The sequence below is a fragment of the Meleagris gallopavo genome, chromosome 9, assembly GCF_000146605.3.
Source record: "Meleagris gallopavo isolate NT-WF06-2002-E0010 breed Aviagen turkey brand Nicholas breeding stock chromosome 9, Turkey_5.1, whole genome shotgun sequence".
Classification (NCBI taxonomy): Eukaryota; Metazoa; Chordata; class Aves; order Galliformes; family Phasianidae; genus Meleagris; species Meleagris gallopavo.
In genome coordinates, this window is record NC_015019.2 from 13,564,127 (window position 1) to 13,578,360 (window position 14,234).

General features: G+C 38.0%; 1 protein-coding gene across 1 annotated transcript in view; it reads right to left on the minus strand.

The window, feature by feature from the left end:
* Positions 1-3,977: 3,977 nt before the first annotated feature.
* Positions 3,978-14,234, minus strand: part of TMEM164 (transmembrane protein 164) — a 40,354-nt gene continuing 30,097 nt past the window's right edge. The window contains exons 5-6 of the mRNA XM_003208440.3: positions 10,123-10,223; positions 3,978-9,729 (exon numbers count right to left, since the gene is read on the minus strand). Coding sequence (XP_003208488.1) covers positions 9,523-9,729; positions 10,123-10,223 — 308 coding nt within the window. The 3' untranslated portion in view covers positions 3,978-9,522. The remainder of the gene's footprint in view (positions 9,730-10,122; positions 10,224-14,234) is intronic.

Genomic DNA, 14,234 nt, shown 5'->3' on the forward strand with positions numbered 1-14,234 from the left:
AATATATATGTATTGAAAGGTGCTAATCAACCTCAAGCAGGTCACGTGACTGGTCATGCGGATCTAAAAATCATATCAGATTTTTTAAAAAATCTTCGATATATGCAGATGTTATACAGAATTTCTTACCAGTGTAATAATAATATACTGATGAATAAACAATCCTGCGGGTTTTTAAGGACAAGGTCAGCAATACTCCCCACCATGGCCTGGGGGGGAAAAGGATAGTTTTGTCTCCTTTTTGTATACAGCATAATGCACAATGCATTTTTGTCTATCTCTTAGTAGCTGTTGCTTACAAATATAGTTAAAAGGGTGTTATACAAACTGTAAAGGTGTGCTTTTGACATGACTTAATGCCAGACCCTTCTGGACCAGAGTTTTGTATCACTAATTAAAAAGCTGTTACAAAGTCTGCGGTCAATCAGGTTGTTGGTATTTTTTTAGAAAAGATTGGAATAATCAGTTTATCTACAGTGTTTCTAAGGCACCTACCTCCTCAGCACGCAAGTGCTGAGAATACTGCGGATTGTTTGTGTGTAATTGTGGGGTTGTTTATACAAAATGTGCAGTTCACTGTGACATGCACTGGGACAGAATAGGTCTGTTTGCCTAAAGCGAATCGACAATTGCTTTCACAAATGCCATTCTCTCATAGCTATTACCCTTTCAGATATATTGCTGGATTTAGATCTATTAATATTATTTTTTAATTCGGGGGCACTTCATAAGAAGTGATGGTACAACCGAGTAGCTAATTCCACTCTTTTTAAGTTGGAATGCTGATTTTTGATAAGCACTAATCCATTTGCCTTATTCCTTGAAGCTTTTTTTTTTTTTAATTATTCTTTTGCTTAACGCTTCTGAAGTCCTTCTGTAAACTAAGTGAGACAGCAGAACCCCAGACTGATGTGATGCTGTTGCTTAGCCGTGCCTCAAGTGGCCTTCCTTCCGCCTGGACCGCTGTAGCACTGACCTGGCACCATCTCAGCCCCAACGCTGGTCACAGCAGGGGGAGGGCACCTGAGAGTTCTGACCTCAGATACAATACTAAGAGTCAAATCCATTTGCACACCCTGGCGTTTGTATACGGACCTCTTTACTTGTCTTCAAATGTGCGGGTTTTTAAAATTGTCGTCTGGAGTAGGTTACATCTCTTGTGTGTGTTAGATCGAACCAAAGAAGCCTCCAGCCATGCCCAGATGCTGCTCCTAAAGCCTGCCTTCCAGTCCTTGCAAAAGCCCCGCAGGATTAAATGTGTTAATTTTTTTATTTTTGTACAGTTTCTAACTGATTTTTGCTAGTGATGTTAATTGAATTAAGTTTATTTGGGGAGTCTGAGTACCTCCTCCATTTAAATAAACTGGTGACTTTCCTTTTATGTTAAAAAAAAAAAAGGAAAAAAAAAAAGGAAACCCAAAGTGTGCCTCTAAGATTTAAAGGGTTTCTGGTTACATTTATTCTTAAGACCAGCAATGATTCTTTATATAGAAAGATATGTTTTCCTCGTTTTTTATTACTGTTAAATAAAAAATAAAAACCTCTTTCTTTGCTCTGGACCCAGTAATTGTGCTGGTACATAAACGCACTGAGAAAACAAACTTTTGTTTGAAACTTTTGTAACAACTTACGACTGTTTTTGTATATCAAAGTTGATTCTTTTCAAAATATTTGGATCTAGTTTCTAAGTTATTTTAGTGTTTTATATGTTACGAAAAAAAACCTTTAAATTGCTCACCAGCATCTTGAGTTATCTAATGCAATGGTGACACACAGTGGGCTTGGAGCTGCCTGGAGTAGCTGACAAGGCCTCTCTTTTTCTTCCTTTCTTAGTAACTTGATTGATTACAAATTATATCACAGATTACCTGAACCCCCTTCCTTTATAACTAGATCCTCCTTCCTTCCACATTTAATTGCTATTAGTGTGAAGAAACTGTTGAAATGGGCATTTTAATATAAGTATGGCTTAAAAAAGATAAAATGAGGAAAAAGAAAAAAAAATTATATAGAAGGTTATCTGTGGGTCTGTGAGATATGGCTGTGGAAAGATATTGTAGTAGTTTTAACACTATTGTTATTACCTTTTAAATCATTTACCCAATAAAACAAGGAAAAAGAATCACCATTTCTTCTTATGTTTGTCTGCTTAATTGTGTGGCTTTGTCAGTTGATTGCTTTTTTTATTTATTTTTAATTTAAGCATTCACAATCAGTGTTTATTTTAAAAGCTAATGCTGCAGTAGGAATGTTTTCCTGGGCTGAAGTCTGTCATTGGCTGTGCGTGCTGCAGGAGGCAGCTCACAGCCTGGTTCTGGAGGGAGATGCTGAGGGAGTTACAGCAGCAGGTCAGGTCACGTTTTGTGCTTTTTATAATTAGACTCTAAATGCTGTACAATGTCCAGTATATATAGATTTATGTACTGGATTGAGTTCCTTATTCTCTGAAAGGTGAAATCAATCTCAACTGTTTACAAACACGATGCTGTAACCAGTACAGTGCCTGTGCTGTACAGGAAAGGAGACGAGATCAATGCAGCAAAGTGCACATCAGAGAATGCCTTGATAGCACCTGGAATAATTTCACTACTTCTTCACATTACTTTCTAGGTGTGATTTTATAGAGTACTGAAGCTTGCTTTGCCACGAGGGATTTATCTGTTCTGGCAGAGCTAGCTGATGTGCAGGCTGACACGTTGACCGCCTTTCGTGGAAAAACTGTAGTGCAGGGTTTGCACTGACTGATGTAGGGCTCCTGTGAAGATGGAAGATTAAGGAAGAAGTCCCTTTCCTGATGCCAATGTTTAGTGCAGTGATAGAAAGGTATGTTCTACAGGGTAAGTGTTAGTTAAAGGACTTTCTTTCCCCTGTAGGATAACTCCTGCAGCAAAGCAAGGAATTTCCAATGTTGCCCTGGGATTCAGCTGTGAATGTGGAAATGTTTTTGTTTGCCTTTAACTGATTCATTTTCAAAAGGCTTCCTGTCTCTAGCTGAAAATACTTTGAAAACAAGAATGGTAGCCTTTAGATGTCGGTAACTCTGAAGGGAAAATCTGCTTGAGTAAATAGCTTCCATTGATATTCTTTCATTATTTTACAGACTTGGTATCATTTGTCTGAAATGGGTAGAAGTCTCCCCAGACCTTACAGACCATCAGAATGCAGCACTAGTTACAGCTTTCTTCCCAAAGCCTCCTGCTCTTTTTACATCAGCCAGGTATGGGGTTATCACAGAATAAAAACCAAACTAACAGAACAGTACCAAACATTAGGTCTATTTCAAAGTTGTTATTCTTCCATTCAGCATTATTGCAGTGTACATGTCCTTTTAATTACAGCTAGGAGCTTTTATGCAGTAATGCCATGCAGTAATGATGGCAGTTGTTTGTCATCATCTACATGTGTGAGATAGGCCAGAAAGCCCTTGTAAATTATACAGTTTTGAGCTGAAAACTTTTGTACTTTTTCTGTCTTCCTCTACTGAGGTGACAGAGTATGAAACTAAAAAAGAAAACACACTCTACCAAAATTGTGGCAAGAAACTTGAAAGCAGAGTAAAGAAAGACATAATAATACTGTTTCCAGAGCTTTTTTACATGAAGGAGATGAACAGGATATTTGAACAGTGACTAGAGGATTTATGTCTACAGCAAAGTAAACTTGGGCTTGTATTGCTTGCTAAATTACAGGCATAGGTCATACTCAAATGCTTTAAAGTTCTAGAAACAGTGATAATCAGGATTGCACAGCAGAAACTGCATCATGCAAGGCAAACTACATCTAGCAGTACAGACAGCTGAAGATAGGAGAAGCTGTGTTCTTATTGATCTGATGACCACCAATCTATTATCTATCTCTGTGAATCTAACTGTTAATACTACAAATAGAAGAGGAATGTCTTTTTTTAACTACTTTAAAAAACAGTGAACAAGACAGATGCAGTGCCTGACACGATTAGAATGACAACAAAATTACAGTACCATTAAAATGCATTTATTTGTTTTAATTCAAATGTTTAAGAACTGTTTGCCCAGTGAGCTGGACATAGGGCACTACAACCAAAAAAATCAGACCAAAATACAAAAACAAGTACACAAGTTATCCCTTATTTGTAAATGTTACCTCATAACCAAGTTTTAGCACATTAAAAAGTTTACAAAATTTGAAACATTCCTACAAATTATTCAGAACTAACAGCATACATGGCAGTTGAGCCTCTCCACAACCAGCCTTGACATTGCCATTCCATTCTGTGCCTGGGTAGCACTACACGGGGTAGCTAATGGGAACTGCAAGCTTCCAAAGACCGCTAATGTGCTTCAGTCCAGTCCCTGAGCAGTTCCACTTCCCTGGCACAGGTTGGTTGGCAAGAGCAGTGTGGGTATGCATCCTGTTCTGCCTGCTGCATCCTCTGCAGCATTGAGATAATGACTCAGTAAATGCAGAAATAATTTAAAAAAAGTACAAAATTGACCCTGAAGAGAAACATCATCATTTTAAAAACAGCTTGGTTTTAACTAAGTTACAATAAAGCTGCAAGACAAGTATACAGCAATATCATACTGAGTACAAGATCACAAGAATCAACTGATTTGTTTTGTATATCCTCACTAAAAATGAAAACATCAGCACTGATCCACCTGCTTGTAGAAACCTTCCACCTTCTAACAGAAGGGCTGACATATGCCTTCCTGTTAGCTTTTTCTGAACTGTGTTAACCATTAGAAATAATTTAATTCCTAAGTATCCACCTCAAGTTGAACAGTTTAAGGTGACAAGTGCTAGGATGCGACAAAATGGCCTCAAGTTGCACCAGGAGAGGTTTACATTGAACATTAGGAAGAATTTCTGCACAAAAAGAGTGGTCAGGCATTGTACTGGGCTGCCCAGGGAAGTGGTGCAGTCCCCATCCCCGGAGGTATTTCAGAGATGTGTAGATGTGGCACTGAGGGACATGGTAGGTGAGGTTAATGGTTGGACTCGATCTTGAAGGCCTTTTCCAGCCCAAATGATCCTATGACTTGAAAACAGCAAGAACAACATCAAAGTCTATGGTTGTCATTAGGTATAGATGCACAGGTAAAATACAGTACTTGAACAGTTGCAAGTAGCCATTTCTGAAAGGAAGATACTGTTAGGTTTTACAAAATGTTACAAAATATACTGAAATATCAAAACCCTGACTGTGGCTAGAGACAGAGGGATAAATCTATAATGAGGTACTCCATAGTTTTAAGGTATGCAAATGAATGACTTTTCACGTCTCCCAGCCTCAGCAAGGCAGCATCTGCTAAAGCACAAGTGAGCTTTGCTTATAAGCAGCATTTGTCAAGCCCTAAGATGCTGAACCAAATCCAAAGTACATGTGTGCATTCAGAGTTTTGATTGATTTATATAATTATGATCAAGTGCTGTTAATTTCAGCCTTCAGAAGAAACAAAACGCAGATCTCTGGTGCTTAAACAGAAGGAAGTTAAACAGATACAGTTCATACACTGCCTATAGTGCCTGAATCCTTAGGAAAGTTATCACTGCACGTGTACTGGACAGCTAGAATCTTGGCACAATAATTTCAATATTCGCAGGCTATCACCAGATCTGATGGTGGGTGCAGAAGTTTTAGCAGCTCATTTTTGCACTTTGGAAGGCTACTTAAAGAAGTCTGCATAAATGAACCAATGCAGACAACTGTAGTTACTGCAGTTACTAGAGCTTCATTTATGTGTATACCTGGAAGAAATTTCGACAGTCATTCAGTGACTGAAAGAGTAATCAGTTTCATTGCTCCTCATTTCTTTTGTTTGAAGTGTCTGTGGTACTGATGAGTATAATGTAGAGATCTGATCAAACATCTGCCTGCATTCATAATTTTTCCAAAGCCTAGACTTAAGCACCGCACAATAACTTTTTCTGGTATTGTACATGACTCTCTAGGGGACAGCAAACCAATCCACTTTAGGGTGAGTTTCTATAACCTGCTGGAACACCTCTAAAATACAAGCTACTGCTAAAAGGAAATAGTCTGCATGGCTATGTCAGCCTCCTGCTCTGCACTGTATCTACTCCTAGTATCTTCATCACTGTTAGTACTGAGAAAAAAGATTTACTGATATTGGAGGGCCAAGACTTACCCTTTCAATCATACATTGCACTGCTCCAACGTAAAACATCACCAGGCTCTGGTCAACAGCTTAAAGCTACTGTGACATCGATTGTGTCCATAGTGCACAGGAGAGAATGCCCATCAGCATTTATGAATAGCAACACAGTTTTACTCTTTAATTTCCAGCATAAGTAAGAAAAAATTACCAGAAATTCATCTAAACAGAATTACTGCTCATATAATAAACCACTCACGGAAAAGAAAATCTGCCAAGGAACAGATATTCCCCTATGAAGGCTAAGTATTCTATTTTACTTTTCAAACCAATTTCTTTCACATTGAACAAGCTCTGTCATCTGCATCTTCCAAACAGCTATTCAAAACAACTAAAGAGTAAAGTGTGAATTTCCACTGATGTTTCAGAAGTTCATTCCCTTTCTGTTTCCCTTCTGCCCTATTCTTCCCCATATGTGAAGCTTGTGTCTCAAGTGTGCTGACAACTTTCTGTACAGCTACACCATAAACCAAGCTGAAAGACTGTGTTTAAAAATGGTTTTCAGAATGTGTTGTGGGGAATTGCGACCTAATTTAGGTGATCCTGCTCCAGCAGGAGGATTGGACTAGATGATCTTCTGAGGTCCCTTCCAACCCCTGACATTCTGTGATTCTGTGGATAAAAGCTCAGCCAGCTTCACTGATGGTGTACAAGAAGCAAAAGAAGCCAGCACAGCTTACCACGAAGAAGAGTTCAAGACTCTGCTGCCCTTCTTCCCTCTAGATCCCAGTGGCTCCACTCTCCTGACAGTCATAAAATCCAGATGCTCATAAAATCCTTATTGAGTGTAATAGCCAGTTTACTTCTCCTTGCTGAATTATTACATTCAATTAGACATTTTAGCATCTTAAGCCAAAAGTTCAACATGCACCGAAACCCAAACTGGGGAGGCGTGAGAGGAAATAAGAGCTTCCCTCAACTATAAGTCATAAGAACTTGAAAATTTTGCATTTTAAGAGAGACGGCACTGAGCTTACTTAAACGCTTCTTGCTTCCATAGTCTTAACTGACCAGAGACAGTCAGTGGTGATAAATAGGAGCTGTTTCAGACTTGCTTCCAATGCTCCAAAGCATACGATTAGACAGACAGAAAATGCTGTTTGTTTTTTTAAAGCAGGAAAGATTATTAAAAAAATAGTAAAATTAGGCAAATAATAATCTAATGTTTACAAAATTTGGCAAGATCTTACTGTAATAATGTTGCTTCTAAACCAGACTAGATTCAACAGAAGGCATTTTGCCAAGCCTTAAGTAAATAAAAACACATCAAGATAGGCTTGACAGTAACTGCAGGAAGGGAAGGGAAGAACCACTGTACACGTAGCTGTTCATAGGAGACAAATAGGCATGAATATTTCTGTTCACCTTAGCATCTCTCAGCAACATCATGTATTTCATCAGCTGCAAATGAAATACTGACTCTTGAATTGAGCATCACATCAGCAGCTAATTAAATAGTCTTTCGCAGATGGGTTCAGGCCTTCAATACCAATGCATGTTTTCTTTAGCTCACCCCTCCACAAATACACAACACATGCCCTGCTTTACTGAAGCAGTAGTGAGATGGCTCAATAAAATTAATCATGTACTTCACAGTCAAAACTATATATCAAGTGCTTACCTTTCTCAAACTGAACAACATAGTAGTTCAGTCTGTGCAACTGGGACTAGCTATATATATGCTTCATAGTTTAGGTCAATCTTACATCTCAATTTATAGTAAATAGTACAGGATGTTTACTTTCAAGACATGAAAGAAAGCCAGAAGCTAGTCTGTAAATTTGAATGTAGAAAGGACTTCTAATGGGAGATCTACTTAAAAAAAAACAAAACAATAAAAAACACGCGAAGTGAAAACATTTAGAGAAGTCATTTGTTCCCTCCCCAATTATATTCTATCTTGCAGAAAAAAAAGTCAACCACTTCTCATTCTTACTTCTCTTCTTGAGGTATAAGCACTGTACCTTAACATCAGAATATATCTTCAGGTGATCCATCAAGAGGAGGTATGACGGTTTTGTTTTTATCTTACAAGTCACAGCTATGACAATGCAATGCAAGTGGCAACTAGCATTTTGCACAACACAATTCCTGCAGTCCTGAAATACAACAGGCTGCACAACAATAGATCTACAGTTAACTATCTGGAAGAACACAGTAAAGATGTTCGAGCTTTCCTCCCTACAGTTTCTCCCCTTAGCCAGTTTACTATTTATAATTCTCTCTACTTACATCCTTTTCTACTCCAAAACTCATGTTGACAAGAAGATCTAACCATACTAGTAAACTGGAACATTGCCTTTTCAGTAGAAGCCTGTGCTGATTTCACATTCCTTCTTATACTTGTGTTTTAAAATCAGTATGAGGAATGTATTAGAGCTATGGAGACAGAAAATAGTTTCATTTTGTTTCCTCACCAACAGCTCTACTAAAGATCAGGGTAGAATGCAGAGGAGGAATGTTTAAAATGCTACTGAGTGAAAAAAAGAGACCTGTTTACATTGTACATTGCATCTCTACTCAGTCTCCAGTCTAAGCTAAGTGACGAAAGCATTTTGTTTAAAGGCAGGTCAATATTGTTGATTAAATACCTATCGTAACTTACACAGAACATGGTTTTTTTTATAATTTCTGTGTGGCGTTTTCTACTCACTCAAAATCATCTCCAAAGCATCAAGATCTGATGGGACCTCACCAGATAGACATTTATCCTTAGCAGGCCAGAAACCAAAGTATTCAGTTTTAAAAAAAAAAAAGGTATTTAAAAGTTGTTGTTCCCCGATTATTTTCAACCAGCTTAATGAAAATACAGTAAAACTTCATTGCTTTGCACTTATGACTAGGAGATTAAGTGTACGTTTTTCCACCATGACCATTTTGCAACACTTAGTACTAAGAGTTAAGCCATGATGATGCATTTCAAGATATTTCAAGATGTGTTCTGTTCACATGAATAGAGAATTGGAATTCAGCTTTATTTCTTATCCTGTGATATAACTGTACTAATGGAAAAATTCTACTTAGTGGAAAATAAGTCAAAATGAGGTAGCTCTGCCACTCTTTTTGCTGGAATGTAGATAAATCCTCACCTAATTTTAAAGGGTAGATTTTACTGTAATCTGCACAAAATGTATAGAACAGAAACCTCTTCCAGAATAAGGCCACTAATGTTGCCATTGGCAGTAGGCAGTGAAAAACAGCAGTTGAAAGAAAAACCCTCAATTGATAATAGAAGTGTTTGTGAGGCCAAAAACTGCAGGGAGAAAAATAATAAAAACATTGTCTTCTCATCCCTCCTCTTGGTTTTCCAGTATGAATATAGGTGTCTCTGCTTCCTGTACGTACTGCTCCGTGAGGAGACATTTCAGTCTATTTTCTTAGCTGGAAATCTAAGCAAGTCCACACTACATTTAAAGATGGGGTCAGCACAGTAAAACAGTAAGATTACAAGCTTCCCATGAGTCATAGTCATGATAGTCTGATGTCCAGATGCCCAAATTCGATACCAGCGCCCATAAAAAGGATCTGAAATGGCTGGGCATAACATGTTGTTCAAATTCACTTCTGTAACCTAGGAAAGGGACAACAAGTTTATAAAATTAACATGATTTGTACTGCACTGATTCAGACACCAGAAATGATAATTTTAAAATTACCATGATAATCAGAGTTGTCGACCAAAGGATTATCACCTAACACAAGCAGGGCAGCTTTCAGAAGGAAAGCCGATCTGAATTCAGTTGTGCATTTAATAGATGGATTTATGCAGGTACGTGGCTGATTTATGAAACGTTTTGTCAATACTTGTGAGACAAAAGATACAAGTGTTCATTAGAACATGCAATTAAAAATCTGCACACAAGTAATCTTATCCATGTCCATCTGGACACCTTGAAAAACTAGTCAGTGTGTTTACTTTCAGTGTACTTGCAAACTATCCATTTATTAACCTCTGTTTACTTACCAGTCCCAGAATTTGCAAGATGCTAAAGTGATATACAAACATAAACCCAGTAGATAAAAGAGCCCACCAGAAATTGGAGAGTGGTTCTGGAGTGTAGATCCCTTGAAAAGAAAGGAATACATTAGTGTTCAGTTAGTATTCAGCTGAATTGCTATGTCCATCAAACACTCATGAATAATCTTCTCTTTTCTCTGTGGATGCTAGGGCATCTGGCTTTAGCTGATAACTTACTGAATACTATTATAATAATTAATATTTGAGAGCTTTATTTCTTACCTGGAGCATCCAAGATAATTTCCTCCCCTCCTCCCAGTCCAGCATTAAAATGTATACTGTATTACCTCATTAAACATACCTATTCTTCACCAAAAACAGTGATTTTTATCTTATTTTTCCTTCTACCCCAGAAGTAACAAACCATTCCAAAATGCAACAATGGTATTCAATGAAGTCTTCAAAAATCATTCTACTCATATTTAAACTCCTGCTTCTTATGAGGACTATGAGTTAAGCATGATAAAACTAACCCAGGTAGTGGGAGGGTACAATAGTCATATTAGCCTTTGCTAAGTGGCATATTTGGGAATTACCAGGAAGATTTAAGACACTTCAGCATATGCTGTGCAAGTCTGAAAGGGATTCAAATTTAACTACACATGCATAGCTTGCTATGACAGTACTCACTGGACTGAAGCTGGTACAAGCGTGCCTATGCATGGGATTTTACATAGATAAAGGCAAATAACTGCTGTTATCTGCTTTGCCACACCAATGTATGGTGGTGCATGCTGTCTCAGTTTTACAGTCCCCAGAGGACTGCTGTCTCAATCCCTGTTGCTCTGTTAACAATTTTTTTTTCTGCATGGTTTTCTCCCACAGTTTTTGCCCATCATGCCAATCTAGATTATTTCAGGTATCTACCTCAAAATTAATCTAATTTAAATAGAATTTTCTGCAAGTAAAAATATCCTTATCAATATTACTTACACTCTATGTTCTAAAACTGTTTATCTATTCATTGGCCACTCAATATTACAGCTTCTCTGTTGCTTGTCAATAAAAACTAGGCAGTTGATTGCATGCTTGAATGACAGCAGCATATATGCCCCCAATATATCACTCATTATTTATTTAACAAGCAATAATGTCAATGTAATTATCCAAAATACAACTGCACACCATGTTTAAGTAAGCAAATTGTTACTGTGTGCTGCCACAATAAATAGGAGCAGGGAAGCTACTTTAAAAGCAGAAGGCAGCTTATAAGATTTCTTATCAAGTGGGTGGGTGAAGGTCAGAGGAAGCAAAATCCTAAGGTAGAAATCAACTCTACAAAGTGGAGTTCTGCAGTTAAAGGGAGAAAACTCACACAGCTCTAATTCTTAGAGCATGCTTGCTAAGTATGTTAGAAGTGCAGGCATCCTATTTAGTATCTTATTTAGAAACCATAACCAGAAATCTTCACTTAAACAGCATTGAAATTCATTAAACTTCACTGCCTGAAAACATCAGTAAGACAGCAGGGAAGTGATAATACCTTGCATATGGTTTTTCATTGTAGACATCAATAGAAGAGCAACTAGCCTAGGTGTTGGAGTTCAGGAGACCAGGACTCTATTTTTGGCTGCACCACCAGTTTAAAGTGACCTGATCAAGCTATACAGAAACACTCTGCATAAAGAAAACAATCTGACATCAAAGTGTTAGTGTTGTCTCTGTAGTCTGATGGGCATGTTTAACCAAGATGCAAAACAAAATAAGATTTAATTGAAGAATAGATTCTGTTGGAACACAGGTCATCATCAAGTCCTGACTGCTTCAGGCTAATCAAAAGTTAACACGTATTACTCAGGGCTTTATCCATATGCTTCTTCAACACTGACAGGCTTGGGGCATCTAAAACTGCTCTAGAACAGCTCACAGGAATTGGTAGTAGTGCTATATATCTATCTATTTGATTTCATGCGAACTTGCCCCGTTGGCAGTAGCTTATGTTATACCAGAAGTTTCTGTAAAGCCTGTGAACAGACACTGCTGAGGTAAAGGAAAGCTCAAATCCAGACCTTGATACTGAGGACAATCTGTGTGCGGGCAGAGGATAAACACTAAAATAGCCATATGAATCCAGCTATGGAACAGGAGTAGTGAGAGAATGCAGTCATTAAACGACGCAGTAAATCTCACAAGATGACAAAATAGATCAGTGGCATAGTTTGGCTTTGAACCCAAGCTTCTTGCGTCCAGTCAGGGAATCACGTTTCAAAAGTCACTAAGAAGAGCTGTTCAGGTTCCTCCAGTTAAGAATTCCACACTGCTGCATCCTCTCTTTGTTGCAAAACCTTAAAGAAAAAGCCACCACTGTTGACTCTCGGCTGATACAGCCTTTCAATCTCACTATATAATAGAAAATTTCCTCCTTGGTAGACTTGGCAATCCTGAGAACAATAGCACTATTTTCAGCAGCAGCAGCATTATCTGGACATCAAGGAACAAAAAGGAGGCAATGAGCTCCACAGAAAAACATTTCAGAGAGCTCTGGATTCCCAAGTGCATTTTGGGGAACTAATTTTAAATTCATACCTGGGATATTTTCTGTACGTTTCTCACTGGATAAATAATCACTACAGATTTTATTACTCTGCAGTCCTGCTATTCAACAGATGACTGTTTAACAGAGCAGTGTGATCTATTTTCTGAAGTAAAGTCTTAACAAAAACACGCAAGCGGGAAAACTGAGACCCAGCCGAGTGGTGGTTTGAGTGGCCTGTGCTGGCTTTGGCAAAAGCTGTTTGCTGCTTATATGGGAAATCCATTTCAGTACGTAGCAGAGAGGTTCACTATCTTGCTATCCACTAAAGATCACAGGCAGTTCTTACATGTTAAGCACTTTCAAAAATTCAATCCAGCTGCCAGGCTGGCACTAAATCCAATTCTCAGAAATGCTCATGCTCCAGACAGCAGGGACTGTTCCAAATCAGGGTCATCCAAGTAGGCTGTAACATTTGTTCTTGTGTTGAAATGCCACAGCAGCAGATCTTACAGTTTAGATCAAACTTCAGCAGCACTAATAGGAAGGATTTCACACAGGTTGAAGGGCTTAGGAATCATCATCAGCTTCTGAAACAAGTATTTGTATGACCTTGAACAAGCTCTGCATTTAATTTTGACATACAGAAAATGGAAGCATGGCTTTAATAATCTAAAGATCAACGCAAAGACTCAATTTCTTTTATATTAGTTTTCATCTCCCCCCACAAAGTCTCACATTGCTTCCAGTGTTATAAGTGCATAGTTAACTTATGAATTACTGATTTCGTTTACAAAAAAAGGATTGTAAAAATCTGAGCACAATTTAGTAGAAAGTAAAATAAGGTGCAGCACAGAATTACTTCTCTGCTTGAATTAGAACCTAAATGTAGTACAATTTTTCTTTTTTTAATTCAGTAGAGTTTTAAAATCATCCTTTGCTCCTAATGTCTAGCTTTCATTCCCACTGTATTTGATAGAGATTTTTCAGCTTAGTATCCTCCAAAGTACAGCTAGGCCTGCTAAATCCAGAACTCAGCTACTGCAGATTCGTCATTTTCAAGCTTGCAGAAAAGGTGAGGGCAAGCTTGCTTTCACTTTATTTCCCTTAATTAAGGGGTAATTTCCAATAGTGTGTATGTTTTGGCCTACTGAGGTAGCCTAGAGCTTCCTTCCAGCAGAGAAAAGGATGTTCTCAAAAGGGTAGGCTAGTTCTCACCTGAAATCTGCTATTTCCCCCTAACTGTTCCAAATCCATGTGTTGATTTCATATATTGCCTTATGCCAGGAGATTTCTAGTTCTTGACTTTCAGCTATGCTTGTCAAAATCAGCTTGGACAGGGGATCTTGTATTACCTATTCCCATCACAAACTACTGTTGATAACTATATGGAAGGTTCTTCCTCTTCCATGTGCATGTATGTGTAGTGCTAAAATATTCTCCTAAACTTCTGTCTCTTACATGCAGAGAGAAGACTAACAGATCTTGGGCCCATTCACAGAATGCCACATCACCACCATTATTTAGTTTAAGTGTTTCACAATAGAAAACCATAATTGCTTAGTGCAAAAAGCTCAATGGGTCA